The 27217-nt window shown below is 44.7% G+C and overlaps 1 protein-coding gene across 1 annotated transcript in view; it reads left to right on the top strand.

Moving 5' to 3' along the window:
* LOC147747508 (calcium-activated chloride channel regulator 1-like) overlaps positions 1 to 22268 on the top strand; it is an 820724-nt gene extending 798456 nt beyond the window's left edge. The window contains exons 13-14 of the mRNA XM_086953977.1: positions 13478 to 13714; positions 19248 to 22268. Of these exons, the coding sequence (XP_086810103.1) occupies positions 13478 to 13714; positions 19248 to 19666 (656 nt within the window). The 3' untranslated portion in view covers positions 19667 to 22268. The remainder of the gene's footprint in view (positions 1 to 13477; positions 13715 to 19247) is intronic.
* Positions 22269 to 27217: the final 4949 nt, after the last annotated feature.

Below are 27217 nucleotides of genomic sequence, written 5' to 3'. Positions count from 1 at the left end.
GGAGTCCCTCGGTCAGGAGCTGCGTTGCTTTTTTTGCCACCAACGAGGGTTAAGTTCCTTCAGCGGGGACGTTGTGGGAGGCGGGCAAGGCCATTATCCGGGGGTGGCCAGGGGACTGGTCCGCGCGAAGCAGTCGGAGCAGACGGCCCAGTTTGTGCAGCTAGAATACCGAGCGGCACAGCTTGAAGCAGCTCAGTCCACTGATAGCGCGAGGGATTCCTCTCGACAACTAGCGGTGGTACGGGAGGAGATCCGTCAGATCTCGTTGGAATCGGCCAGGATGCTTTGGCGTTCATCGGTTGCCCGTATTTACCGATGGGGAGATAAGAATGGCAAGCTCCTCCACAACCTTGTGTCTTACTCCAAAGTCAACCGTATCATTCCAGAGATCCATTCGAGCACCGGGACCCTCCAATTTGTGGTATTGGGTTCTCCAGGCCTACATATTCCGCAAAACCCGCTACACCATAAAAAGATGTTGGCACGGAAACTGAAAATGCAAAAGACAAGTTTATTAAGAACCCATGGGGTGGTGGTACATTCCTACAGCACCCTTCGGTAATGCAAGAAGTATCACACCGAACATCGGTGCGAGACCTCTTTTATACAGTTTTACAGTAATAAAAATGTAGGCGGAACACATTTACAGAGCTTTAGGTACATATATGGTCATTTTTGGAACACAGCCAACTCATGGGAGGGGTTACAACACCACTGGTCAGTTTGGAGGGACATTCCTAAGTGATGACTATTCAACGGTCCTAAAGGGCTCAACTGAGCATGTGCGGGCTTGACCAGTACTAAAAATAGCCTGTTGCTGGGCAAACTCGAGTGGTCAGTGGTACAGAGGAAGGACAAAAAGGGCATGCTGGTCACGAGGCGACGCATTCTATGAAATGGCCGCCGTCACATTCAAAATGGCTTCCGACAACAATAGTCAATTTAAGGGAATTTTGTGTAGCAAAGCTTAACGCTAACCCGATCACCGTCAAATTACGACAGACGACCCTTTTAGCGTTTAGCTGAAGCTACCTCATAATGGACATAGTCAGGGTATTCATCCTCAATATCAATAGACATTATTTTCATTACTTCTCTATGATTCATTTGTTCATTTTGTACAATAGCTCGTTTGGACGGGATACAGGCAGTGAGGCACATAGAACACAACATAGGGCCACATTGAATACATAGACATAGAAAGAATAATACCGCAATTATTACACATAGAATCGTCAGCAACTTCCAACCCCATGTACTAAGCAATGTCCAAAACCACCCTGAAAATGTCCAAGTACCATTATCAGGATGTATTTCAGCTGCTATCTTATGTAACTTAGATATTGCATCATATACGGAAGGTGAACTATCTGGCACGTATACACAACAACTACTTCCGATAATACGGCATGCACCCCCACGATCAGCTAATATTACATCTAACACCATGCGGTTTTGGAGCGTTACAATTCTAGTAATCTGGAGTTCCTCTGTTAAGTTTCCTAAAGCAAAAGCTGTCTCATTATCAACAGCTTCTACAACACGTGTCAGTAGTCTTATTTTCCGACTATTTAAAGCAGCCCCAACAAACGAAAAGAGACCTAGATTAAAGTCAACATACTGCTGCAGTGAAGTGTCTGTTTGGTCAATCTCATCAAGAACTAAAGTTCTTTTCACTCTATTCAATATAAAGTCATGATACAGAATATAATCATTATGATACATAGGCGGGGCAATAAACACAGGGGGTAATACAAAGGATATATAACATGTTCCTAACCATCCTATAGGGAGACGATGATAACCTTTATTCCCGCAAATAAAATACGTGTTTCGTGAGGCCACAAATGTAATGCCATTTGGAGTGTCACAAGTGAGAGTGGTGTTTCATTCACTTCTTCGTACTGGGATTGTACCTTTATTACGAACACAAAGATCGGCTTTCGTATCAATAACAGTAATCACATGTAGATTGGAAATATTTACATTCCTCTGATTACTATAAATTTGCGGTGCGGACACATTATCGGGACGGTATTCCTCCCATTCAAACTTAGTTCCTTCAGCTTGTGGATAACCATCTCGATCATTAAAGCAAATTTTATTGAGTCGGAAAAGTAGTCCACCTTTTGTTGGCCATCGCAAAGTGAACAAAAGTGTATACCACGCATTACAAGAACCATTATGGGAAAACGGGAGAGGAATAAGTGGTGTGCCTCCTTTCTTCTGATGTCCAGGCAACATCCCACATACCCAGCAGTTCGAAGTGTTCGTCATATTGTGTGTATGATGCAAAATCTGGATGAAGCTGTTATTCAGATAAGTCTGTCTGTGTCGTTCTTCGTGATTAGGCAAAGTAAAATGAAAATGTTCAGACGGGATTGGGGTGGTTGGCAATAAATGTTCTCTTGCTGGCACCAGAAGTTCTACCACCCAAGCTATCACAGCTATCACCACAATTGTTACAACAAATAGTACTGCACCAAGAATTCTCTTGTTGCGCATTGCAGAAGATGCCATAATTCAAAAGTTCAAAGTGTCTCAAAAACAACGAAAAAATAAAAATATGAGTGCTGAGCTCCGAGGTAGCCGTTGGTTTCTTCTCCGAGATTCAAGACGGGTGTCGGTACACTTGGCAGAACAGATCCCCCCTTGATATTCCCGGCTTCCGTTTCACAAACCTGGAGCGGTAACTCAACCAGTCTCGCACAAAACAACTGCTTTTCGTGATCGGAGATTGTATCTCTCTCTTCCAGAGACAGTGTGGTCCGGGAAGGCTCCCTCCGATTCAGTAGACGCAACAGCTGGGCTCTTCTCCTCGTCCAAGATGTCTCGATAATCAGACAGCACAGTCGGGTTCAGCAGATCCGGAGAGACACGGCGGCAGTGAGTAGAGTGCACCCACCGCTTCCTGTTGGTGACTCGCATAGCCGTACGAGTTGCAAGAAGCACTTGCTCGGGGCCACGCCACCTCGGCTCCAAGCTGCTTGTTCTCTCAAAAGATCGGACCATCACATGGTCCCCAGGACGAGGATTGTGAGCCTCTCCAATGGAATTGTCAGGGAGCGCTTCTCGAACCTGTTGATGAATGGAAAGTAAATCATTTGTTAATCGTGCCAAATAATCGTTCATCATTATACAAGGCACATCATGTAACAATCGAGGCTTAGGAACTCCCCATATATTCATAGGCCTTCCAAACACCACTTCATAAGGTGTGAGGCCAGTTCGGGAATGGGGCACTGATCTGATGGATAGCAGTGCTAATGGCAGAGCATCCGGCCATTTCAAAGACGTGGATGCCACGATCTTTGCTAACTTCCACTTCAAAGTAGCATTATACCTCTCCACCAGACCTGCTGACTGGGGATGAAATAAAGCATGAAACTTTTGCTGAATTCCCAATCCCTTCATTACATATTCCACAATTTTCCCAACAAAATGAGGACCGTTATCGCTCCACAGAAATTTACAAACACCGTAGCGAGGGAAGTACTCCTTGAGCAAAACCTTAGCTGTTGTCAGCGCTGTATTATCCTTAGTGGGGAAGGCCTCAATCCACTTACTGAAAGCACACACCACCACTAAGACATAATTAAGGTTATTGCAATGCTCAAGCTGGATATAGTCCATTTGTAGTACCTCAAATGGTGCAGTAGGTGGAACAAACCCTCCTTTCGGAGTATACGTCCCTTTTGCAGGATTGTGCTGCAAGCATATCAGACTCAGGATGCTCCCAAACTCGCGTTAGCAATCGAGTAATTGCAAGAGCTCCAACATGTGCCAATCCATGTGTCATTTGAACCATTGCTTGCAAGTAAGCTGCAGGCAATTTCCATCTTTCCATATCTTTGCTTCTCCAACAACCCTCATCATCCAGCACTCCCTCTGTTGCCCAGACGCTGATTTCTGAATATCTAATATCTCCTCTCTAGCATCATGCCATCGCTCAGCCTGCGATTTCACTACATAGCACATCTCTTTAGTGTGATCTGTGGCGCCAACAATATAAGCTCATATCCTGTTAAACGTGCCCTCGTGAGATACTGGGTCTTTGTTTGGTTTAGTAGAGCATCTACCGCATGGGGAACTAACACCAGCAATTTGTGTGACAAAACTATTCCCTCACTCTGTCGTATGGCCACTGCTGTTGCTGCAACTGCTCTAAAACACCCAGGTAATCCTCGTGCTACAGGATCAAGTATTGCGGAAAAATACACACAAGGTCTCTGCTTATCTCCGTGAGTCTGCACCAAAACTGACAATGCACACCCATCTTTCTCGTGTACGTACAACGTGAAAATCTTTGTGTAGTCTGGTGTGCCTAACGCTGGTGCAGAGCAAAGAGCTTGTCTCAATCGTTCAAAAGCATTCTGGCATTCATCTGTCCATTCAAGGGGCATTGGTGTAGTTTTGGACAATAACGCTAACAAAGGTTTTATAATGTGTGAAAACCCCATTATCCACTGCCTGCAAAAAGACGTTAGGCCTATAAAAGCACGCACATCTCTCTGAGTACGGGGGACTGGTGTATCTAAGATCGCTTGAATTCGATCAGGCGTTAATGCACGCCCCTCCTTAGACAAAAGGTGACCGAGGTAGGTCACCTTTGGTCTACAGTATTGCAGCTTCTTTCTAGATACTTTATGGTTATTCTGAGCAAGAAAGGAGAGTAAAGCAAGAGTGCTCTCCTCGCACTGTTCATGTGTATCTGCAGCAAGTAAAATATCATCAACATACTGGATAAGGGCCACTCCAGTCTGCAGATCAAAAGAATCGAGCTGTCTTTTTAAGGCCTTGCTATAGATGCTAGGACTTTCTGTATAGCCTTGAGGAACTCGACAAAATCTATACGATTTAATTTTTAATGTAAAGCCAAATAGATATCTGCTATCGGGATGGATAGGGATGGAAAAGAAGGCGTTTTTGAGGTCAACCACGGTAAACGTGGTGGCAGTGGGCGGAATCAAAGTAAGTAAGGTGGTGATGTCAGACACCACCGGGTACTGGGGCACTACGATCTTCTTAATTTCCCTCAAATCAATAATAAATTGATAGACTTTGTCATCAGTATCTTTCTTTAAGATCGGAAGAATCGGGCTGTTACAAACATTGTAGGGAACTTCTTCCACTACTCCTGCAATAATTAAATCATGCACGATGTGTGTTAAGGCAATTTCACCTTCCCTAGATATTTTGTATTGTGGCACACGTGGCAAAGACGCACCCTCCTTAACAGTTATTCGAATAGGGGGAATAAGCATCGGTCCCACATCCGTGTCTGAAGTAGCCCATAAAGTTTGTGGGAGAGAGGCTAACGCTTCAATTTCTTGCATCGTACACAGTCTCTCTACCTCTGGGTAATTATCGTTCAAGATAACCCGCACTCCTTCAGGGGCACAGTGTATCGTTGCTCGGAAGTATTTAAGCAAATCTATACCCATAATATTATCTGGAGTATTTGGTGACAATAAGAACGGACACGGACCAAAGAATCTGTCAATATAAAATGTAAGGGGTTGTGACAATGGGCTAAGAGAGAGTGTTCCATCAAACCCTATAGATATAATCGTTTCGCCAGACAGGGGAGCCCTTGGAACCAAGTTTTTAGACAGAGCACCACGAGTGGCTCCTGTATCCACCAGGAACTGATCAGTAGAACCCAAAACGCCCGCTGATACATATGGACCTCTTTGATCTACTGGTATTTCAACCGATTCCACACCCCATCCTACGCACTCCTATGCATGAACATAATCCTGAGATTCCACATTCTCAGCCTCAGATATCTGGTACTAATTCCGTCGGTCAAAAGTGTTACGATCATCTTGACCATGACCCCTCGCTTCAAACCTGCCACGATCACTTGCTCCACTCCTCGCTCCTGAATAACCATTCCGTGCCCTTCCACCTCCTCGACCACGCTGATTACGTTGTTCATGAAGCACCAGACAATCTGAAGCCCAATGTCCGAACTCTTTACAGTATGCACATTGGTCTTCAGCAATGTCAGTACGACCAGAAGACGCAATATACGCTCCACGCCTGCCTCTATCGTTCCCTCTCGGCTGTGTCGCACGAACCTGAGCCAACATCACTTTCGTCTTCAACTCCTTCGCTTTCTTATCAGTACTTTCCTTAGCCTCCAGTTCCTGACGCTCATAATACTGAGCCATAGTTAATAAAGAAGCAGGGGTCGCCGTGGTCCAAGAACTCTCACTAGTCTTCAAGCGTTTTGCAATCTCAGGTAGGAGATTAGCCACATACTTATCGACGAACAAATGCCTACCCGTATCGTCTGTTAATAATTGCCCGCTGTAATCATGAAATGCTTCCTCAAAACGAGAGAAAAAGTCAGACACCGACTCATCCGCCTTTTGTTTGCAAGAGGCTAACATAGTCCAATCAATCTTTTTAGGGGGTACAAGCGTTTTTAATTTATTCAAAATAGCTGTTGGAAGATCTAAAATTAATTGACACGGCTTACATGCAGGCTCCCTATCTAAATCAGCTTGGACTAAAACTTTCCAATCCGCCCCCAAAATCGCTTGATCATCGAACTTACGAATCGCTCTCCACATATCAGGGGGCAATATTAACCCAAAGAAAAGATGAATATCAACTAACGTCATAACACATGAAGAAATAGCCCCTTCCACTCCTTCATAGAAAGCTGCTGGATTTTTACGCGGATCAGGTAAAGCATTTTTCAACGCCATAACATCTGCTCTATTCCAAGGTGTGTAAACCCAATTATATACGAAATAACCCTTGGCATCCCCGAACAATTTATCATCCCTTGTACCTTACCCTTTAGGAGGGACATACAAACGTGCGGCTTCACGCATAGGCATAACATGTACTGCAGAACTCTTATCTGTTCCAAAGATAGAACACTCTTTGGATTGCTCCGTCGATCCCGGCGCAGGCACATCTGATGCTTTTCTCGCCTCCCGTAATCTTGACGCCTCATCCCGTAGCTGGACCAACGATCGGAAAAACTCATCCCCATCTGAAATAAAAAATAAACCTTTACTCATATTCTCTCGACTAACTGATATGTCCTTAGGCTCTAGATCAGTTGAATGTTTCCTAAACCGCTCTACAATTTCATCTCCGAACTGACTCAAGAAATACAACCATTCTCGTTCGGACCACTTACTCATTGCATCATTAATCTCTGTCATAGTTATTTTGTTCAAATTTAGTTTACGGGCAAAACTGCGCAATTCCGCAGCCTCACTAGCACTTAACCTCATACTCTTACTCCCTTGACCATCTCCGTCCGAGTCCTCGTCCGGGGCCGTAGGCAGAACATACGGAGGCGGGCACCGATCTAACAATGAAAAATCATCAACTTCATTAGTAAGGACAGGATAAAGAGGACGTCGAATAGGGAGTTGACCATTCGTTTGCAAATTACGTTCCCGTGCCTCCCTCTCTTTCTTCTCCTGCAACTCCTTCTCCTCCAGCTGTAAAGCCTTATCTCGAGCAGCCTTACGCTGCTCTTTGTCCGCCAAGGCTATTTCGCGCTTCATTCGTTCACGCACTGCTTTCTCCCACATTCGTACGCAATCAAACATATCCTGTCTTGACCTACGCTGAAACAAACATTGCTCCACATACTGAACCTTTCGTAAATCAAACGACCCATGTAGTGGCCATTGCAACTCGGGATCAGATCTGGTGTACTTATTCCATAATTTACTGTATAATATAGGGGGAAGACCAAATTTAACATACATCTCCTGATTGGGAGTCCCCTCTGGGGGAGCCGGCTGAGATTCATTTAATCGATAAGTGGTACCATTTCCAAGACAGCACATTCCTCGAAGTGTGCTTAAAACAGGCATGTCTAAAAATATCACGGAAATGTGATACCACAAAAATGGCACTTAATATACTCCACACAAATGTGCCGTTCAAACAGAAACACATTTAGAGAAATATCTCTACATGCCCGCCTATGTGAAGTGCACTGCACATATAGTTCAAATCATAGAATCAAATGTTAGCTAACTCAAAACATATTCTTCTTTAATCGAATCAGCCAAACCGGCACTCTACGACAACTCGAGCGAGCAGGATCTCAGTGGAGGCCCGGCGCCACCTGGAAGGTCAGATCAGAAGGAAAGGAAGAAAACACCGTGGGTGCCAAGACTCGGGTCACTCAGTGGCAGCGTACGCGTCCATGGCGAGTTTCCAATCCTTCGTCACGACCTCTCCTTCGGGCATCCGAGTCGCCGATGAGTCCCTTCGTGGTCGCCAATTTGTGGTATTGGGTTCTCCAGGACTACATATTCCGCAAAACCCGCTACAACATAAAAAGATGTTGGCACGGAAACTGAAAATGCAAAAGACAAGTTTATTAAGACCCCATGGGGTGGTGGTACATTCCTACAGCACCCTTCGGTAATGCAAGAAGTATCACACCGAACATCGGTGCGAGACCTCTTTTATACAGTTTTATAGTAATAAAAATGTAGGCGGAACACATTTACAGAGCTTTAGGTACATATATGGTCATTTTTGGAACACAGCCAACTCATGGGAGGGGTTACAACACCACTGGTCAGTTTGGAGGGACATTCCTAAGTGATGACTATTCAACGGTCCTAAAGGGCTCAACTGCACATGTGCGGGCTTGACCAGTACTAAAAATAGCCTGTTGCTGGGCAAACTCGAGTGGTCAGTGGTACAGAGGAAGGACAAAAAGGGCATGCTGGCCACGAGGCGACGCATTCTATGAAATTGCCGCCGTCACATTCAAAATGGCTTCCGACAACCATAGTCAATTTAAGGGAATTTCGTGTAGCAAAGCTTAACGCTAACCCGATCACCGTCAAATTACGACAAAGTGACGTCCTCAGCCATCGCACAAACCTTTGCTGCTTACTATGTGACCCTCTATACCGCCCGTTCCCCGGAGGCCCCGCTAGCCGACTTGCTTGATGAGTCTGAAACCCGCCTGCCGTGTCTCTCTCCAGAGACTGCAGAGGCCTTGGACTGCCCCTTCACCCTGGAGGAAGTCCAGGATGCCATCTCGCTCTTACACCACGGTAAAACACCGGGTCCTGATGGGTACCCCCCCCCCCCCCGGATTACTATGTGACTTTTCGGGATATTCTGGCCCCCCACATGGTGGCTCTTTTCCGCCATGTTGCAGAGACGGGATCCTTCCCGCCCGAGTCGGATGTGGTTATTCCGAAGACACAGCCGCCCTCCCTGATCTCACTGATCTTCGCCACGGTCTTGGCCCAGACACTTCGTCCCCTTTTGCAGGATCTTGTCCACCCCGACCAATGCGGGTTCATACCTGCTAGAGGCACTCGTCACTGTATTCGTTGACTCCACCTGGCTCTGGCCCACCGGGAGCACCTGACCCCATATTTGGCACTGCTCTTCTTAGACTTTAGGCCTTTGACACAGTGAATTGGGGTTATCTGCAATATGTGCTGGACAGGATGGGTTTCGGTCCCTCGTTCTGCCATCTGGTTGGGGTCTTATATACTAATCCCAGAGCCCAAGTGGTCATTAATGGGGAGCTCTCCGAGATATTCCCGATCCGACGGGGTACACGTCAGGGGTGTCCGCTCTCGCCACTCTTATTTGCACTGGCTATGGAGCCCCTGACAGCCCATATTCGCCAAGATCCGCTTATTCAGGGATGGGCCTGGGACTCAAGCTAGGTGGACAAGATAGCTCTATATGGGGACGATGTTCTGCTTTACTTGGCGGACCCCGACAGCTCAGGCCCTAGATGTCTGGCGGTTTTAGTCACCTTTGAGTGGGTTTCCGGACTCTGTCTGAACTCGGCGAAGTCAACTTTGATTCCCATGCATCCCTCAAGGGATTGCTTTGACTGGCAGTCGGACATCCCCCTTAGAAGGCACTCAGTCAAATATTTTGCCGTTTGGATAACTCTCCTGCCAGAACTTTAATGGGCGTTAAACATTAAGCCTTTGGTCGTCCAGATGAAGGCGGATCTTAAAAGGTGGTAGAACCTTCCCCTTAACCCCCTGGGCAGGAGTGCCCTCTTCAAAATGATGATTCTCCCCCATTTTCTTTATGTATTGCAAAACACTACTATTCATCTCCCGGGCAGTTGGTTCCGAGAGCTAGACGGTGTTCTCACCCGATTCCTCTGGGGAGGCACAAGATCACGTCTATCTTTGATGTACTGTTGTATTCCCCCTTTGATGGAGGTATGGGGGTCGCCATTCTCCACCTCTACTACCTGGCCACAAAACTTATTGTCATCCATGATTGGTATGCGGGCGGCTGGTCCGACCCTGCATACCGTGTAGAACTCAGCACGTCGGACTTTCCGAGGATTAAGGCGTTTCTGTATGGTAGCCCGGTGCCGCAGGCCCTACCCTCGGTTATCAGGACGGTGTTTCTGGCCTGGCGTATGGCTCTCCGCCACGTGCGGTGGGATCGGAAGCTGACTCGACAGACGCCACTTTGGCATGGGTCCTGGATGCAGGAGGTTTCGTCCCCACAGGAATTCCGGCATTGGGACCTTATTGGAGTTTCAGTGCTTGGGGACGTCTGGGTGGGGGACCACATTCGCTCCTTTGCGGATTTACAACAGCGCCACGCCCTTCCAAACTCCCAACTCTAAAAATACCCACAACTTAGACATGCCCTTCACACATATGTATACTCAGATGTGAGTCCCTAGCTCATTGCACCATCAGGATTCAAGCAAGCCGGGCCGAAGACGGCTGAAATGCCAGAAACCGGTCCCCGGTAGCTTGTTTCCTTCCCAGTATAAGAATTGGCTTGGTAGTTTGGTCTGCCCTGTTACCATGATGCACTGGGCCAGGGTCAGACTAATTTGCATATAGCCAAGTTCTGAGCTGGGATGGTGTAGTGAGCTAAAAAACGTGATGGATCAAGCCCTGATCTTTGGACTGGGTAAGAGTGGTCTGCTTAATTCAGACACTCTGTTCATCACCACCCCCTTTTCTGAATCATTTTTGTCCACCATAAGCGTGGAAGGGTATACTCAGATGTGAGTCCCTAGCTCATTGCACCATCAGGATTCAAGCAAGCCGGGCCGAAGACGGCTGAAATGCCAGAAACCGGTCCCCGGTAGCTTGTTTCCTTCCCAGTATAAGAATTGGCTTGGTAGTTTGGTCTGCCCTGTTCCCATGATGCACTGGGCCAGGGTCAGACTAATTTGCATATAGCCAAGTTCTGAGCTGGGATGGTGTAGTGAGCTAAAAAACGGTGATGGATCAAGCCCTGATCTTTGGACTGGGTAAGAGAGGTCTGCTTAATTCAGACACTCTGTTCATCACCACCCCCTTTTCTGAATCATTTTTGTCCACCATAAGCGTGGAAGGGTATACTCAGATGTGAGTCCCTAGCTCATTGCACCATCAGGATTCAAGCAAGCCGGGCCGAAGTCGGCTGAAATGCCAGAAACCGGTCCCCGGTATCTTGTTTCCTTCCCAGTATAAGAATTGGCTTGGTAGTTTGGTCTGCCCTGTTCCCATGATGCACTGGGCCAGGGTCAGACTAATTTGCATATAGCCAAGTTCTGAGCTGGGATGGTCTAGTGAGCTAAAAAACGGTGATGGATCGAGCCCTGATCTTTGGACTGGGTAAGAGTGGTCTGCTTAATTCAGACACTCTGTTCATCACCACCCCCTTTTCTGAATCATCTTCACACATATGTGTCACCACCTGTCTTCCTTCCAGAGTTCAGCCCGCTGGAAGCTCAAGTAATGATGGGGAATCTGGGGAGGGGGGGCGGGGGGTGGAGGTCCGTATCTACCGGTCCCTGGTGAACAATAGTCCCTCTTCCATTGATCGGCTCAGGGCTCGGTGGGAAAGGGATGGCTGGGCCCCCTGGACGAGGCGGACTGGAGGGATGCCCTTATGGCGCCCAAAACCCAGACCACATCCTCCAAGTTACGCCTAGTCCAACTTTATTACCTCCATGCGGCATATCTCACCCAACACGTCTATTCCAGGCCCGGCAGAGAGCCTCCCCGTTATGCACACGCTGTGCCTATGCCCCAGCAGATTTGTATCACATGGTATGGTGCTGTCCAGTGCTGGCGCCCTTTTGGGGGGGGGGGTGGAGCGAGAGCTCACTCAAGCCCTGGGGTGGGAGGTTCCCCATGATCCACGGTGCATGCTGCTGGGTGTGTTTGATGGTCTGGATGGTTCTAGGGCAGACAAACACGTGCTGGGGACAGCTGTGGCGGTTGCCAAGAGGGATATAGCGGCCCACTGGTCCCAGGCTAAGGCGCCCTCTGTAAAGGGCTGAGAGAGGTGTGGATTGGCGCAGGATCGAGGAGGAGGCCCTTTTCGAAGCCCGAGGTTGCCCCGACCTGTTTCATAAAGTGTGGGGCCAATGGTTCAATATGTTTCCACCTTGATGGTCTGCCTCCATATGCTTTCAGTATCTACCGTATTGTGTGCCAGGCTATGCCCTTTTTTCTTCTCTGTCACCTGTGTGTAAAGTCAAGTTTTTTCCTGGTAACTAATGAACTGCAACCAATGTATTTGTGTGTTGTGAACATTTTTTCAATAAAATTGATTATCCAAAAAAAAACACTTAAAATAATATTTACAACGTAAGTTTCCCCATAAGATTAGTAGCTGCTCACCCCTCCACTAAAGTCCAAAGTGCAATAAAATCGCCAGTCCAAATTCAATTTAAACTTAATAGTTCTACTCATTAAAACAGTCAAAACAGTGCTTAAAATGTAAATTTTCGAGGATCAGTAGCTGCTCACCCCTAGACTAAAGTGCTCTAAGTGTAAAGAAATCGGCATTCCTAGCAGTCCTACTGAATGCAGTTTTATGTTTAGAACTCTGCCAAAACACTGCCAGTGCCAATTTACTAAAACCTGTGATCAGCCTAGTTTATTATTAAGCAATAATGCCAATTAAATTGGTTTCTTTCACTTAAGGATGGAGAGTACTACTCTCTGCCACATGAACTGAATACTGGACAATGTCCATGTTATCAGTGGAAAGCAGCAATCATACAAAAGGTTTTTCTGGCGCAAGCTTGTCATTGTTTCTGTATGTTTACCAAATTGCAAACTTCATTATTTATTTTTAAAGTACCTGTGTAAAAATCAAAATAAATCATTATTGTAATGTTTTAGAATTATTGCTGAGCTAGGTTGTGGTAGAACTGATGTGAAGGTTCTCACTATAGTCATTGTCTTAATTCCTATTTGTTAAGTCTGTGCTACATCTTTCTAAAAGTGACTTGCTTAGATACATCATAGCTGGTGGAAGGTATTTTCATAAAGTGATTCCCTATAATGACATCTCTGTACTGAGCCTTAATGTCAGAATCCTATGTTTGATATGGATGCCTTACTTTGCTTCTCTAGCTTGTTAAATATTGATATTGTTCTCATTGGTGCCATGTTTTGAAAGTGAATTGCAAAATAAAAATAGTATTGGTCTCTCAAATGTGAAGAAAAAGATCTTTGTTTTCTAGGTGTTGTCCATACAAATCTGCCACGGCCTACAGTCCCTGAAGAGAACATTCAGGCAAATTTAGAAAGCTTCAGCAGAACAACCTCTGGGGGCTCTTTCGTTGTGTCTGCGGTTCCACCAGGACCTCTACCTGATATACATCCTCCATCAAAAATTATTGACCTTGAGGCCCGAATAGCAGACCAGAAGATAGATTTGTCATGGACGGCACCTGGGGATAATTTGGATATGGGACAAGGTATGTTGTTTCCTTTCATTATGAGGATCTTGTCTGAAAACAAAGTCCCACATACTAAGCATTATGTTAATGGCCACAATTGTGCCAGGTTTCGAGGATAACTATTAACTATATTGAAATTATTCACATTAAGGCAAATAGAATGTGCATTTATCTTATGTGGATAACCTGCAATCTTGTTATGAATTTTGCTCTCTAAAAGACGACCCACTTCTTGGTCTGCTGGTGTCCTGGCTGAGGGTCTCGTGAGAACCAGAAGAAATGGTGAGCTTGTCTGCAAGATAAGCTGGGGTGTAGATAGTAAAGGATTTGTAAATTATGCGGATGGTTTTGAAGATAATGTGGGCCGACAATGGAAGCCAGAGGAGTTTCATCAGGATGGGGCTGTTGTGATCATATTTCATCAGGCCCTGGATGAGACATGCTAAAGTGTGTAGGATGCCCATAAGCTGTGCCAAAGTGGAGACTGGGAGGCCATGAGTTAGGGTTTTACTGCCACCCAGATGTGAGAGTACGAGGGCTTGAACAGCAATTATGAAGTTGCTTTGAGAAAGGAATCATTTGACTTCCTTTAGAATAGAGAGCACACACTAGGCTGCCTTCAGGTTGTTGGCAGTGTGTTACTTGAGGGTGCGTTTGATGTCCAAGGTGTTTCCAACGGACTCCACATTCGGTAAAAGCTGGGTTTGAAGCCGTCATGGTTCATGTCATTGAGACAGGTTTATACTGTATCTTATGTGTTGTTCTTGGCAAATAACAGGAATTCTTTCTAGATTGGGTTTAGCTTCAGGTAAGCACTCTTCATCCAGGTCTGGATGGTGTGTGTGTTTGAGCTGTTGGAAGGCTCAAGCAGAGAGCACGTTCCAGTAGAGTTGTGTATCACTGGCATATTGGTGAATGTCGATGACGTTATAGAGAACCAAGCACCGTTATGTAAAGGTTGATAACAGCAGGAGACATTGTGGACCTCTGGGAGACTCAACATGTGACAGGGAGGTTTATAGATCTGGAAGTGCCCATGTGGATAAACTAAATGGGCAGGTTGAAGCCTTTCATCAGGTAATAATTGAGCAATCTCCCAGATGCATCAGGAGGTGTCTCCCAGTGCATTTGGGACATTTCTGCAGTTTTCTAGTGTGGGTCCACGATGGTTGCTACAGAAGACCTGGACAGGAATAAAGATGACAAAAATGGTGTCAGATAGGCCTGCTGATAAGGGTGACCTTTCCAATAATATACCTATTAGTGCTGGATCTGTGCAATAGGTTTCCTAATGGCAAAGCAAGAGACAGCAAGAAACCAGCAACACTTCACTCTAAACAAGGCAGTAGTGAAAAGTGGACATACAGGACAGCCGATAAGTTTTAGAGTCTGTGTTTTACTGCCCAACTCGAAATCCGGGTCCAAAACGTTCTTCCTCAAAATTCTATTCTGACCACATGCAAGAGATGAGAGTTTCGATGTCTATTTTAAGAAAAAAATCTGTCTCCCACTAAGATGTAAGCTAATCATGCGAAGAGTGGGAACATCCCATCATGAATTGTTTGCAGAGGGAACACTGTCCATAGGGCAGCTGGGATAGTTTTAAAGAGGCCTATGTCGCTTAATGCCTCACACACTGGGGTAAAGTCAAGACAATTGTTAAAAATCTCTCTTTGGGTTCCCCTGCTTATACATTTGCCTGATGAAGAGTTCTTAATGTCCGTATGGATGATGTGTTTAACATTGTAGTCAGAAGTATAGGAAACAGGAACATAAATTCAAAGAGCCTTATAGTACCATAAAAAAGTTTCATGACAAGATATACAGTACCTTAACATTGGAGCTATACATATTGATGCAATCAGGATGGTCAAATGTATTTATATATATATATATATCTATATATGGATATATATATATAGATATATATATATGTATATATATATAATACCGACTGGCGGTCGCCAGTAGGTAGTTCTAGTTAGGACCTAGTTTCCATAGGAAATCCGCAACATTCTATTGGGAATAACTTTGGCGCCGGTTGATGAATCTTCGCAAATTTCTCAAAGAAGATGGCCCGCTCCTTCCCTGAAAAGATTTGGGGGGATTCGTCAAGTGGGGGCTGAGAAAAAAGGGGGGTCCCAAAACATGTTTTCCCCATGTTATTTTCCATAGGACGATTAGACACGGCTACAGCCCGAATGGCTGAACGGAATTACACCAAATTTGGCAGAGAGGTAGAGTTCGGTTCGCAGATCGCCATTTTGCTTAAATGGTGTAAATCCCTCCAGTAGTTGTGTGTGCACCATACGCGTACGTGCGCGGACCTTTGCGCGCGCGAGCTGTATGCTGATTGGCTGCCACTGTCTGTCAACACTCCAAAACAGAAATTGTTGGCAGCCATCTTGTGCCTCGGTAGACTGAGGCACAGGAAAGCAGAAAAATAAACGTGTAGAACTCAAAAAGGTGGCAGGGTAGAATCACCCTGACCCCCTAGGCCTGCTCAGGGGGTTCCACAAGGACCCCCTAGGCCCAAAAAAAAATCTTTTTTTTTTTAAATCGCGGGGTATGCGTACCCCATGATTTAAAAAAAAAATTGGGGGCTTAGGGTTTTTCAAGCAGGGGAGCGAGACGGTGCCAGACGATACCCGGACGAACCGACACGGTATCACAGAAGGAGTGTGCCATCATACAAAGAAGGGTTAAAAATGTATTACACCCGGATGACCGCCCAAATATCATGAGGACGGTGCGAATATAATCAGCTTGACCAAGTGATATGCCCCAAGGTTATTGGCATCGGTGTACCAGAGTCTACAAGATACTCTGCGCAGATTGAAAGACGCAGTAACGAAAGCAGGACACCATAGATACAAGTCTCCCCGTTTTCAAAAATTGTGGCCTAAATTCCAATGGTTCCACAACGACTATAAAAGCGACATTGCATTGGTCCTAATACCAAAGGGAAGGACCTACATTTTACTAACTAAAAAAGAAGAAAACACTAGTTTTTTAATTTGTCTGTCCTGAGGAAGGTGCCACAACACTACAAAGCACCGAAACGCGTCGACTAAGGACTTTTTATTGTTTGTATATTTATGCAATATGTTTATTAATTGATTTGTGATTTATGCATCTTATTGACTAAAGTATAAATATCAGTGACTCTGTGTTAGTAACCGTAAAGTGGAATTGTTAGATAGATTAATATGTTATGTACCATAGCACATGATTATCATCACGTTATATAATGAATGTATGACTAGAATGTTTTTAACAAATATATAAAAAATTTAGGAAAATAAAACCTGAGAGACAAAAGTAAAGTTAGTATTGTGTAGCAATAATTATCAGTGTCACAGTTGAATACAAAGTAAAAAATGATTTGTGTGTAGGCCCTTTGGTCACCAACAAGAAGCAAAACAACACAGAAAGGAAATTTATTTTTTCATTCTTTTTTCATACTGTCCTTGTGGGACCCCCTGAGCAGGCCTAGGGGTCAGGGTGATTCTACCCTGCCCCATTTGCATGTTTTCCCCCTTTGTTTCACTGCTTTCTTGTGCCTTGGTTCTACCGAGGCAGAAGATGGCTGCCAACACTTCCTGGTTTGGAGTGTTGACAGACAGTGGCAGCCAATCTGCATGCCTTCCTGAGAAAGCTGCATGCTCATTGGCTGTCCACACTTCTAACCAGGAAGTGTTGATATCTATCTTGTGCTAATGTTGACAGACAGTGGCAGCCAATCAGCATGCCTTCCAGAGAAAGCTGCATGCTCATTGGCTGTCAACACTTCTAACCAGGAAGTGTTGATATCTATCTTGTGCTAATGTTGACAGACAGTGGCAGCCAATCAGCATGCCTTCCAGAGAAAGCTGCATGCTCATTGGCTGTCAACACTTCTAACCAGGAAGTGTTGGCATCCATCTTGTGCTCGGTAGACCGAGGCACAAGAAAGCAGAAAAACAAATGTGAAGAACATAAAAAGGGAGCAGGGTAGACACACCCTGACCACCTAAGCCTGCCCAGGTGGTCCCACAAGGACAAAAAAGGGCCACATATTTTTTTTTTTAGACCCGGTCTGTTTTTTAAAAATTACCCCCTGTGGGGACCAAATCACAGGGCCATAGTGATAAAGAAGTGTGGGGGGTCCCCAATCCCCCCACACTGCCCCGGGGACCACCGCCCCCGGGGCAAAGCAACGCAGCCCTTGGTGCATACTGGAGGCTCCTGGTGGGCTAGTTGGCCCCCAGGGACCCCCAGTATGCAAGGGGAATTAGTTCCCCCTCTGCAAACACACCCGGGGGCTGCATTGCAGAGAGGTGTAAAAAAGGGTGTGGCCTCATTACACCTCTCTGCAATTCAGCCCCCTGGGGCATACTGGAGGTTCCAGGTGGGCTAGTTGGCCCCCAGGGACCCCTAGTATTCAAGGGGAATTAGTTTCCCCTCTGCAAACACGCCCGGGGCTGCGTTTCAGAGAGGTGTAGAAAGGGGCATTGCCTCTCTACACCTTTCTGCACCGCAGCCCCCTGGCGCACACTGGAGGGTCCTGGTGGGCTAGTTGGCCCCCAGGGGCCCCCAGTATGCAAGGGGAATTAGTTCCCCCTCTGAAAAAGGGCCAGGGGGCTGCGTTGCAGAGAGGTGTACAAACATTTTTTTATATCAATTTATATTAAAGATATGTAATGTAATTTAAAAAATAATATATCTAAAAATAAATCATTTATAATAATGTAGTAAATCAGTATAAAAAAATATAACAATTATTACATGTAAAAGTTATCATTTACAAAACCATTGAAATTCACTTAAAAAACCATAGGTTTCAGCCACGTTATAGTTAGGAATTAGCATTTAAAAAACCTTGCAAATTCACTGAAAAAAACATAGGTTTCACACACGTTATAGTTAGGAATTAGCGTTTTAAAAACCTTTGAAATGTTTTAAATTCACTGAAAAAACCATAGGTTTCACACCAGTTATAGTTAGCTGGTCATTTTACTCATGCAAAACCTATGAAATTCCCCTGTTATAGTAGTTCAGCTAACTATAACTCACGCGCCTGCAATGCAGACGACAAGATATTATGCACTTTGAGAATCCTGTACATTATGGACAGACATGAGTTGAGCAGCAGAAACATATTCAATGGTATAACACTCATGGTGAAGCAACTATCATATTTACATTAAGAGGTATATACCCCACAGGTTACATCAAATGTGGGTGGGACAAAAAATATGCAGTAAGCTGGGCCCAGAAGTCCTTGGGGTACGAAGCCTCAGGCAATTCTTCCACATACACACCCAGCTGATCCCTACAGTAAAGTAGAGCACGGATCCACTTTTTCACAGTTGGAGTGGTTTTTGCTCCCCAACACTGCGCGACATCCCTTTTGGCAAACAGAGTGGATACTGCAACTATGCGTCTATTGCACAGTCAAATGTATATTTGTATACACCATGTGATAAAAACAACCAGATTATAAAAACTCACTTAATAAACATGACAGAAATCTGCATAATTTAAACTGTACATTTTATTCTCATTTTAGCTGATTCTTACGACGTCAGAATGAGCACCAATTCCCAAGAACTAAGAGACAACTTTGAGAACACGACAGCTGTGAATGTCTCGGCTCTGACCCCTAAGCCTGCCGGGTCTCTTGAAACATTTTCATTCACTCCAGAGAAACTACCCCTGGTAAATGGCACCATCATCTACTTCGCAGTGCGCGCCATTGACGGGGCTGCCCTCAAGTCTGATGTATCGAATACGGCCCAGGCAGCTCTGTTTGTTCTTTCAAATGTACCGCCATCCACAGCTCCACCAATGACCACCAGAAAAAAAGCTCCACCAACGACCACCAAACCAGCTCCGCTCAACCCCACAACATCTGCTTCATCAACTGACTCAAGCTCAGGATTCTACAATGTTATTTTTCTGGCAATAATAGTATGTTCGCTGTTGTGATTATTTCCCAAATCTTAAGCATAACTTTATAATTTTTAAGTTGCAACTAGGGGGACACAAGGGGACCTGAAACAGGACTGTGAGGATGAAGGCTAATGAAATTGTTTATTCCAATTTGAATTGATCGCACTCACATATGTAATTGTTTGAAAAGATTTCAAAGAATAAAAATATTAGATTTTAAAGGTTAGATAAAGGTCAATCCTCATAATCTTTTTTACTGTGAGGCAGACGTTCCTTTGGCTGCAGTGGTTTGCCGAGAAGAACATGAACTGATGCTGTGATTGGATACAAGTCCAGGCGTGCAAGCTCCCTTGTTGTTCTAAGTAAATATCTCACACCTGTGAAATTACATATAACAAACGGCACCTACAACTACAGATGCCCAAAGTTCAGCGTGTCTGCGGCCATTTATATGGGACTGAGTTACACACTGATTATCCAGTTCTTAGCCAAACTAAGAAACACATGTATAGGAACTGCCAAACTACAGATACCTAAAACACCTAATGCAGGCTAAATGGGGTTCTCTACATTCTGTACTAAATGCATAATAAAGAAGGCACTTGGCGATCCCTTATTTTGATCAGATCACATAGCCGTCGGTGACAGTCACTGGCCTTGAGAACGTAACAACTACTTCAGTAAATCCAAATATGTATTTTAAGTGGAGAATGCATAGAATAATGTATGAAGTGACTAAACGGTGCACACTTTATAACCTGTGAACACTTGATAGTTAGAAATAGTGATAGCTCTTATGGTAATCCCCTAAAGGGTTAATACCGCACCCCATGGGGCGGATCAGAAATCGTTTGTTGGCACACAAATATTAGCGAACAATGCGTTTCAATCACCAGGTTTGTTCACGGTCATCACTGGTCTTCTCGTATTGGTTTTTGTGCTCTTGATGTGACATTCATATAATTGGTTTTGTAAGGATCGTGCGATTTTCAGTGTCTTCTGCAGAATACATTTTGTCAAGCGTTTTCTTTTTCTGTACATTTAGTGCATTTCTTAGCCTGTGCATCACTTTCTACAGCTCACAATGTTCTACTCTCCCATCTGACCACCAATTTGTGTAAAAAGAATTCTCTTTTACATCAGACTTGTCCAAGTTTGACTCACTGTGACGCAGTTTATTCTAGGAGATGTAGTTCATCGGACAATATCTAAACAGAGATTCACCCATCTAAAATTATACAGTTTTAATATATGAAAAATCACAAAGATATGATTTTACTTTTCCATTGCTTCGCACTCAGTGTAAGTAATCTAATCACACATTTTGCCTTTTCATTGTAATGTCTAAATTGCAATAGGCATTTAGGTACTTCATTCCACTTCTTGTCGTCTTTTCTTCTATTCATTATATTCGCACGTGAATAAAAACTGTAGAACATTCTCACCACCTTATTGTATCTAGAAGGACGCAAATGATGTTAAGAAACAGAGTTAAACACCTAAATGGCACACCAGATTATTGTACTAGTCAGGTATGACCCGAATACAATTCAATGCACTAATATTGAATTAAAGAGGTCCTTGGATCCTAGTACTGGATAGTATTGCCCAATTTTTTGCGGAAGATAGTTTCGGAGGAAGTTTACTCGATGCTTGGGACCTCATGAGCCTCAAAAATAGTTCATACAAACAGTTCTTTGAGTAAGTACTCCTCCAAATACAAACTCAAAACAATGAAACAGGATTTAGCCCGGGACCGTGCACTCCTGATTCACCGAACAAAAATAACAATCTGCTCAAGAAATGCTTGAAATCTGAACTGACGAGACCCGTTTGAGAATATGTATCATTCTTCATGTTGCACATCTATATTATACCTAGGGGTGGGCACGGAATGGGCAGAGATTTGCCCTTTTGCCTTCCGCAAAGAAGGCAGAGAAACGAGGCAAATCTCCACACACTCAGGGGGCGGAACGGAAGTTGGCTGCCCGCCTCCCGCCCGCCCGCCCGCAATATTAAACAAAGATTAAAGCCTAAAGTAATATTTAAATAACACTTACCTTATCGCGGGTCATCTTACTGGTCTATCGAGCCTTCTTCTTGAAACTGCACATGCGCGTGAGCCTGCGCATGTGCATTCCTTGCTAGGAATGTGCAAGCGCAGGCTCCCGCGCTGCAGGCGGGCGGCATGCGGCCGGGCGGTGGGAGACGGGCGAGAGGGTGTCACGTAATGGAAATTTGCGGAAAGGCCCGGAAAATTGGTTCAATCTCCGTGCCTCTCCGCAAAAGTAGCTTACGGGACTTCCGCCCACCCCTAACTATACCCTAACACAGTAAGGTGCTCCAAAAAAGGATTTGAATTTTCTTCTTTCTTTGCTTTTCTCCAATGTATATGGAGGAGTACTTACTCAAAGAACTGTGTGTACAATTCAATGCACTGTCAATAGTATCTATTATTTGTGACAAACAGCCCAGTTAGATGTAATAATAAAATACATTGGCTTAGCTGTTCTGTGGTATCTGTACAACAATGTAATGACTTCCCAAACATGTGTGATGTCAAAATAAATATGTTGCATAACCATTGTTTTTACGTTCTTGTAGTGCAATGTTAACCAGATTTATGACTAGAACGCAACAGGAGAGTCTCAAACATGTGCAAAGCTTCAACTCTCACGAACTGCAGCCTCTCCTACATTATTAGTAAGACTCCCTGTTTTCCGTTTTTACAGATTTTTACAGATAACTACAGACAGAAAATATTATTTTTCTTGTCTGTATTTATTTTTAAATCTGGATAAAAACGGAAATTGGGTTGCTTTTTGAGTAATTATAAATGCTGTCTGCCATGACTGCCAGGCCAATAGATGTGTGGACTGATAGATATGGAGGTTAAAACAGAACATCATTTTAGCAAAGAGGCTTTAACAGCAGTAGATATGCTCAAATGTGATACTGAAATTTGCATATTTTCATATAAGTCACTGATTTAACTTTTGCGGGTGTTCACAGCACTGAAACCTGGCAGACATTCAAACTCGAGTGTATGTTTATCAGTTAAATAAATTTGAAAATATACTAATTTCAGCTTAGTTTTTTCACAGTACCCTAAATAAATATGGATAAATACAGACGGAAATGGCAAAAAAATAAATACCATAAAACCGGAAGTCCTAATTATTAGTGACCATGAAGAATAGCCAATATTTATCTGAATAAAACAAAACCAAAACAACAAAAATCCAACACACTCAAGTCAAGATATCACTTTTAGAAGATTAAGCCAATTTTGTCCATAGAAATCAATGGATGCATTTCTTTTAGCACAATGTACATTAGATGCATCAAAATTCAAAGACAAAGTAGGCAATGGGGAGGTGAGGTGCCAGAAAAGCAAAGTGAATAGTCGATTCCTTACTTGCAGGGGAGGTGACGCATCAGATCCTTACTTCAAGGCAGGGGAGGTGATGCTTCTGTTCTTTACTGGCAGGGGAGGTGATGTGTCGGTTTCCAGATATGTGTATTGGGTTCCTTACTGCGGTATAGTGTCGATGAAAAATCAACACCCAGGAATGATGCGTCAAACATCCAGATGTGCTGCATCGATGCAACAGCATTAAAGCAGGCGCTGCATCTATTTTCCAGCCACAAAGCTGGTGCTGCATCGATTTTACAGCTGCCAGTTGATGCATTGATTTTCTCCTTCAGATCACCATATTCTACTTGAAAGGTCCCAGGACTGGATTTGGGACCACATGGCAAGTCAGGCTTCTCAGCAAAAGAGCCCAGACACTGGTTGGTGAAGTATTTGATTGCCTTGAGTCTTCTTAACAGGAGGCAAGCACTCACAAGCCCCTGGAGAACCTTGGAAGCAGGATGTGAAAAGCAAAGCCCATTCCCTGGATAGAAACAGGAAGCAGCAACCCAGAACAACAAAGCTACGTGCAGATTGGCAGTCCTTCCTAGTGGTCTGATTTTGGGCTTTCAGAGGTCCAATATTTATACCCCTTTCCACCTTTGAAGTAGGCAAACTTCAAAGGAAATTCTTTGTAGTGCACAAGACCCTGCCCTGGCTCCAGACAAAATGCAGGTTGGCGGAGACAGCTATGTGTGAGGACAGCACAGCCCTGTTCAGGTGTCAGTGATAACTCCTCCCACCACTCTAGCTCATGGAGGCCCATCAGTGGGCGGTGAAAGCCAAACTCATACACTGTAACTGACGATCATGCCAATTTGTTACAAATTCGACATCAACTAAAAAGAAATGAGAAAACGGATATCCTCAACATGAAAGGAATATCCCTTTATCCTTAACAAAACCACAGGATATTTAGGCACGCATTGAACTGCAACAGGTCCTATCCAGTCTAAGACCTGAAAAGAACCCTGATAACCGCCATGGGGCTAGAAACGCATCGGCATTAACCTCCACTAGGCAAACACATATACTGAATTACACTTTCCCATAGGAAGCAGTTTGGTGCATAATCTACAGGGTGCCAAGGTGTCCCTTGTGGTTAGCAGCCTTTCAGACCAAAAAAGATTAACTCAAAAATGTACTTATATAACAGCTGCTGCTTAGTTTTGAATATTGACTGGATTTATAATGATTGTAATGTCCTCCACATTGTGCATTGTATGTATTGTGTCATGATTGTTCTGTTTACCGCGAACATTTCATCCACATGTATGTTTAACAATCGAAATATGAGGTCTGTCTTTCAGAATGACATGTTTGACGGATGATATGAATTTTAAGGAGTCAATGAGAAGTAAATAAATACTTCAGAAGATTTAATTCATACAATGGCCTAAGTGTGCTAAAGTAAAAAGTAGCATTCTAAATGACGGCTAGGTTCTTTGTTGTTTAAAAAGTTGTAATACCCACCCAGTCACCTTTGGATCAAACCGCTTTACTTAATTACAGTTTCTAAAAGTGGCATTTTAAAACAACATTGGCGGCTTCGCCGCTAAGGTAGAGGAGTGTTTCCCCACTGCTTTTCCCAGTGTAAATATAAGAAAAATAAAAAGATAATAATTCAATGGTAGTATCATTTTATTTGTTCCTGCTGCTGCAGCTTTGTGGGCGGCGTGGGACTGCTCTGCTGACAGAGGAGCAGGAGACATGGTGAGCACACTTTGTAAGTGTGTATGAATGTTTAGCCGGCCATCTCGGGCTGGCCAAAAAGTCATGCACACTTTATATCTTCTCTACCTAGGCTGCATAACATCCTGGGTGGCGAACATGTCCATGCTTCCAGTCCCTGGCTGAGCGCCGAACCACTGCACTCAGACTAATCAGCGTTGTGATTGGCAATGGGGAGTCTGGGTGCTTCCTGTTCCGGCCGAGTGGAGGGCACCGAGGAGAGACGTGGTGAGGAGGTACGTTTAATACATATATTTTTTTTTTTACTCAGCTCACCTCCCATCCCCCCAACCCCGGTCCAAGCCAGCCACCACTATCAAACATGCAATTTAAAAACCAACTTCACAAAAAGGTATTGTAGTGAACGCTTACAGATGACGGACACCACCAATTTTACTCTTAACACACATTTATTTAAGTCTTAGTGAGTAGGAGGGACGTAGCGACCTCAGCCACAGCTACAGTCACAGGGTGACAGTCTCTGAACTCCCCGCGGCGCTCGCCTTGAATTGTTGGTCGTGGTGACATTCAGAGTGATGTCACCACAAGCAGTTCCATGACACGCGGTACTGCCCGGGAGGGAGGGAAAAGAGACAAGTGGGAGATACCACACATCCCCCTTCCTTACGGAACGAGAAATCAGAATTAAAACATCAGAAAACAAAGATATAAGACAAGATGTTACATCATCACAAATTGCTCCAAATGTCTGGCGGTCTGGTCACTCTCCGGCTTGTTCTGCCAACCGGGTGTGGGACCATCCCCTGTTCCATGGGAGGGGGTTCCTTACTCCCCCTTGAATTGTTCTCACGCCCTACTTCCCAACAGGAATCCTGCCTAGGGGGGTGATACTTCACAACCCTTCCCAGGTTCCAGATCTTCCCTTCCTGGGTCTTCACTGCATTCCTAAACAATTTTACAATCTTAGTGGGTCTGCTGTATTCTGACCAACTTGCCCTGCCTGTGGGTGTTCTGATCTTAATGTCATCTCCTACTTTGAACCCAGACTCTCGAGTAGAGTGGAGTCTATCAAACCTTTCCTTCTTCTCCACCATGGCTTCTCTCTGTCTCACTAGCCCCTTCGATTCTTTGGAGTGGTCTGTCCATCCCTTATGCCACCCCATCCAGCCTGGCAATAGTTTAGTGTTGGGTATTCATGCTCGGAGCAACTCAAAAGGGGTGATGCTCGTTGTCTGGTGCGGCGTAAACCTGTACGCTTCTAACCGTTTCCATACTTCTTCCTTCCAATTCAGGCCGCTGGCCTTAGCCAACTGAATGCTCTCCTTGAGAGTTTTGTTAAAGCGCTCGACCATCCCATTGGTTTCAGGGTGGTACAAGGCACAACGTTTGTGTGTGATTCCCCACTCTTCAAGGAAGTCTTTCATCTCTTTCGAGCACAGTTGCACTCCATTGTCCGTAAGTAGACTGCTGGGTAGCCCTTCTCTGATGAACAATTCTTGAAGGAACTCAATGACGGTCTTCGTTGTGATTTTGCTCACTATCTTCACTTCCGGCCATCTGGAGTACAGATCCATGAGCACCAGAATGTACGGAGTGCGCACTTCTCCCATCAGAGGGCCAACGATGTCCAACTCCAACTCCTCCCATGGTCCAGCTGGGGGTGGCCTACACACCATGGGCGGCGTTTATTGTCTCAAAACTTTGTCGCTAACACTGCACGGGATACAGTCTCTTACCCTCTTTTCAATGGCAAGGTCCATGCGTGGCCACCAGTAGTCTTCTCTCAATCTCTGTTTTGTCTTGGTGATGCCCAGGTGACCGTCATGAGCCATATCCACCAGATTTTCCCTCACTGCTGTAGGTGGTACCAACCTCGTCCCTCTGAACAAGCATTCGTCGACCACTGACAGTTCGTCTTTGACGATCCAGAATGGCCGTAGAGCATCATCCCGCTTATCTTCAAGTTTCCATTTGCTTTGTACTCTTCTGCACACTGTATCCATGAGCTTGTCTTACTTCAGAGCTTTCCATGTTTCTTCCCCTATGGCTCCTTGAATTATTGCGCATACATTTTCTTTTTGGTAGTCTTCCATCTCCTCTTCCACTTTATCTTCATCTCCGTTTCCATCATTTTCCATCACCAGACGTGACAAATAGTCTGCAGCAAAATTTCGTGTTCCAGGGACATATTCAACACTGAATGTGTACTCTTGGAGACTTACAACCCAACGTCTGATTCTGCTAGAGATCGCATCAAGACCCTTCTTGCCGAACACCTCTACCAGTGGCTTGTGGTCCGTCCGAAGAATGAACTTTGGTCCCCATAGAAAGTCCCTGAATTTGCTTATGGCCCAGAATACCGCCAAGGCCTCTTTTTCGATCACAGAGTAGTTGTTCTCTGACTTCTGCAGTGATCTTGACGCGAAAGCTATTGTTTCCTCCCCGCTTGCTCCCAATTGGGTGAGGACCGCTCCTAGCCT

The sequence above is a fragment of the Lissotriton vulgaris genome, chromosome 1_1 (assembly GCF_964263255.1).
Source record: "Lissotriton vulgaris chromosome 1_1, aLisVul1.2, whole genome shotgun sequence".
In the NCBI taxonomy this organism is placed as follows: Eukaryota; Metazoa; Chordata; class Amphibia; order Caudata; family Salamandridae; genus Lissotriton; species Lissotriton vulgaris.
The sequence above is the reverse complement of the archived record's forward strand: the minus strand, read 5'-3'. Positions and strand labels throughout refer to the sequence as shown.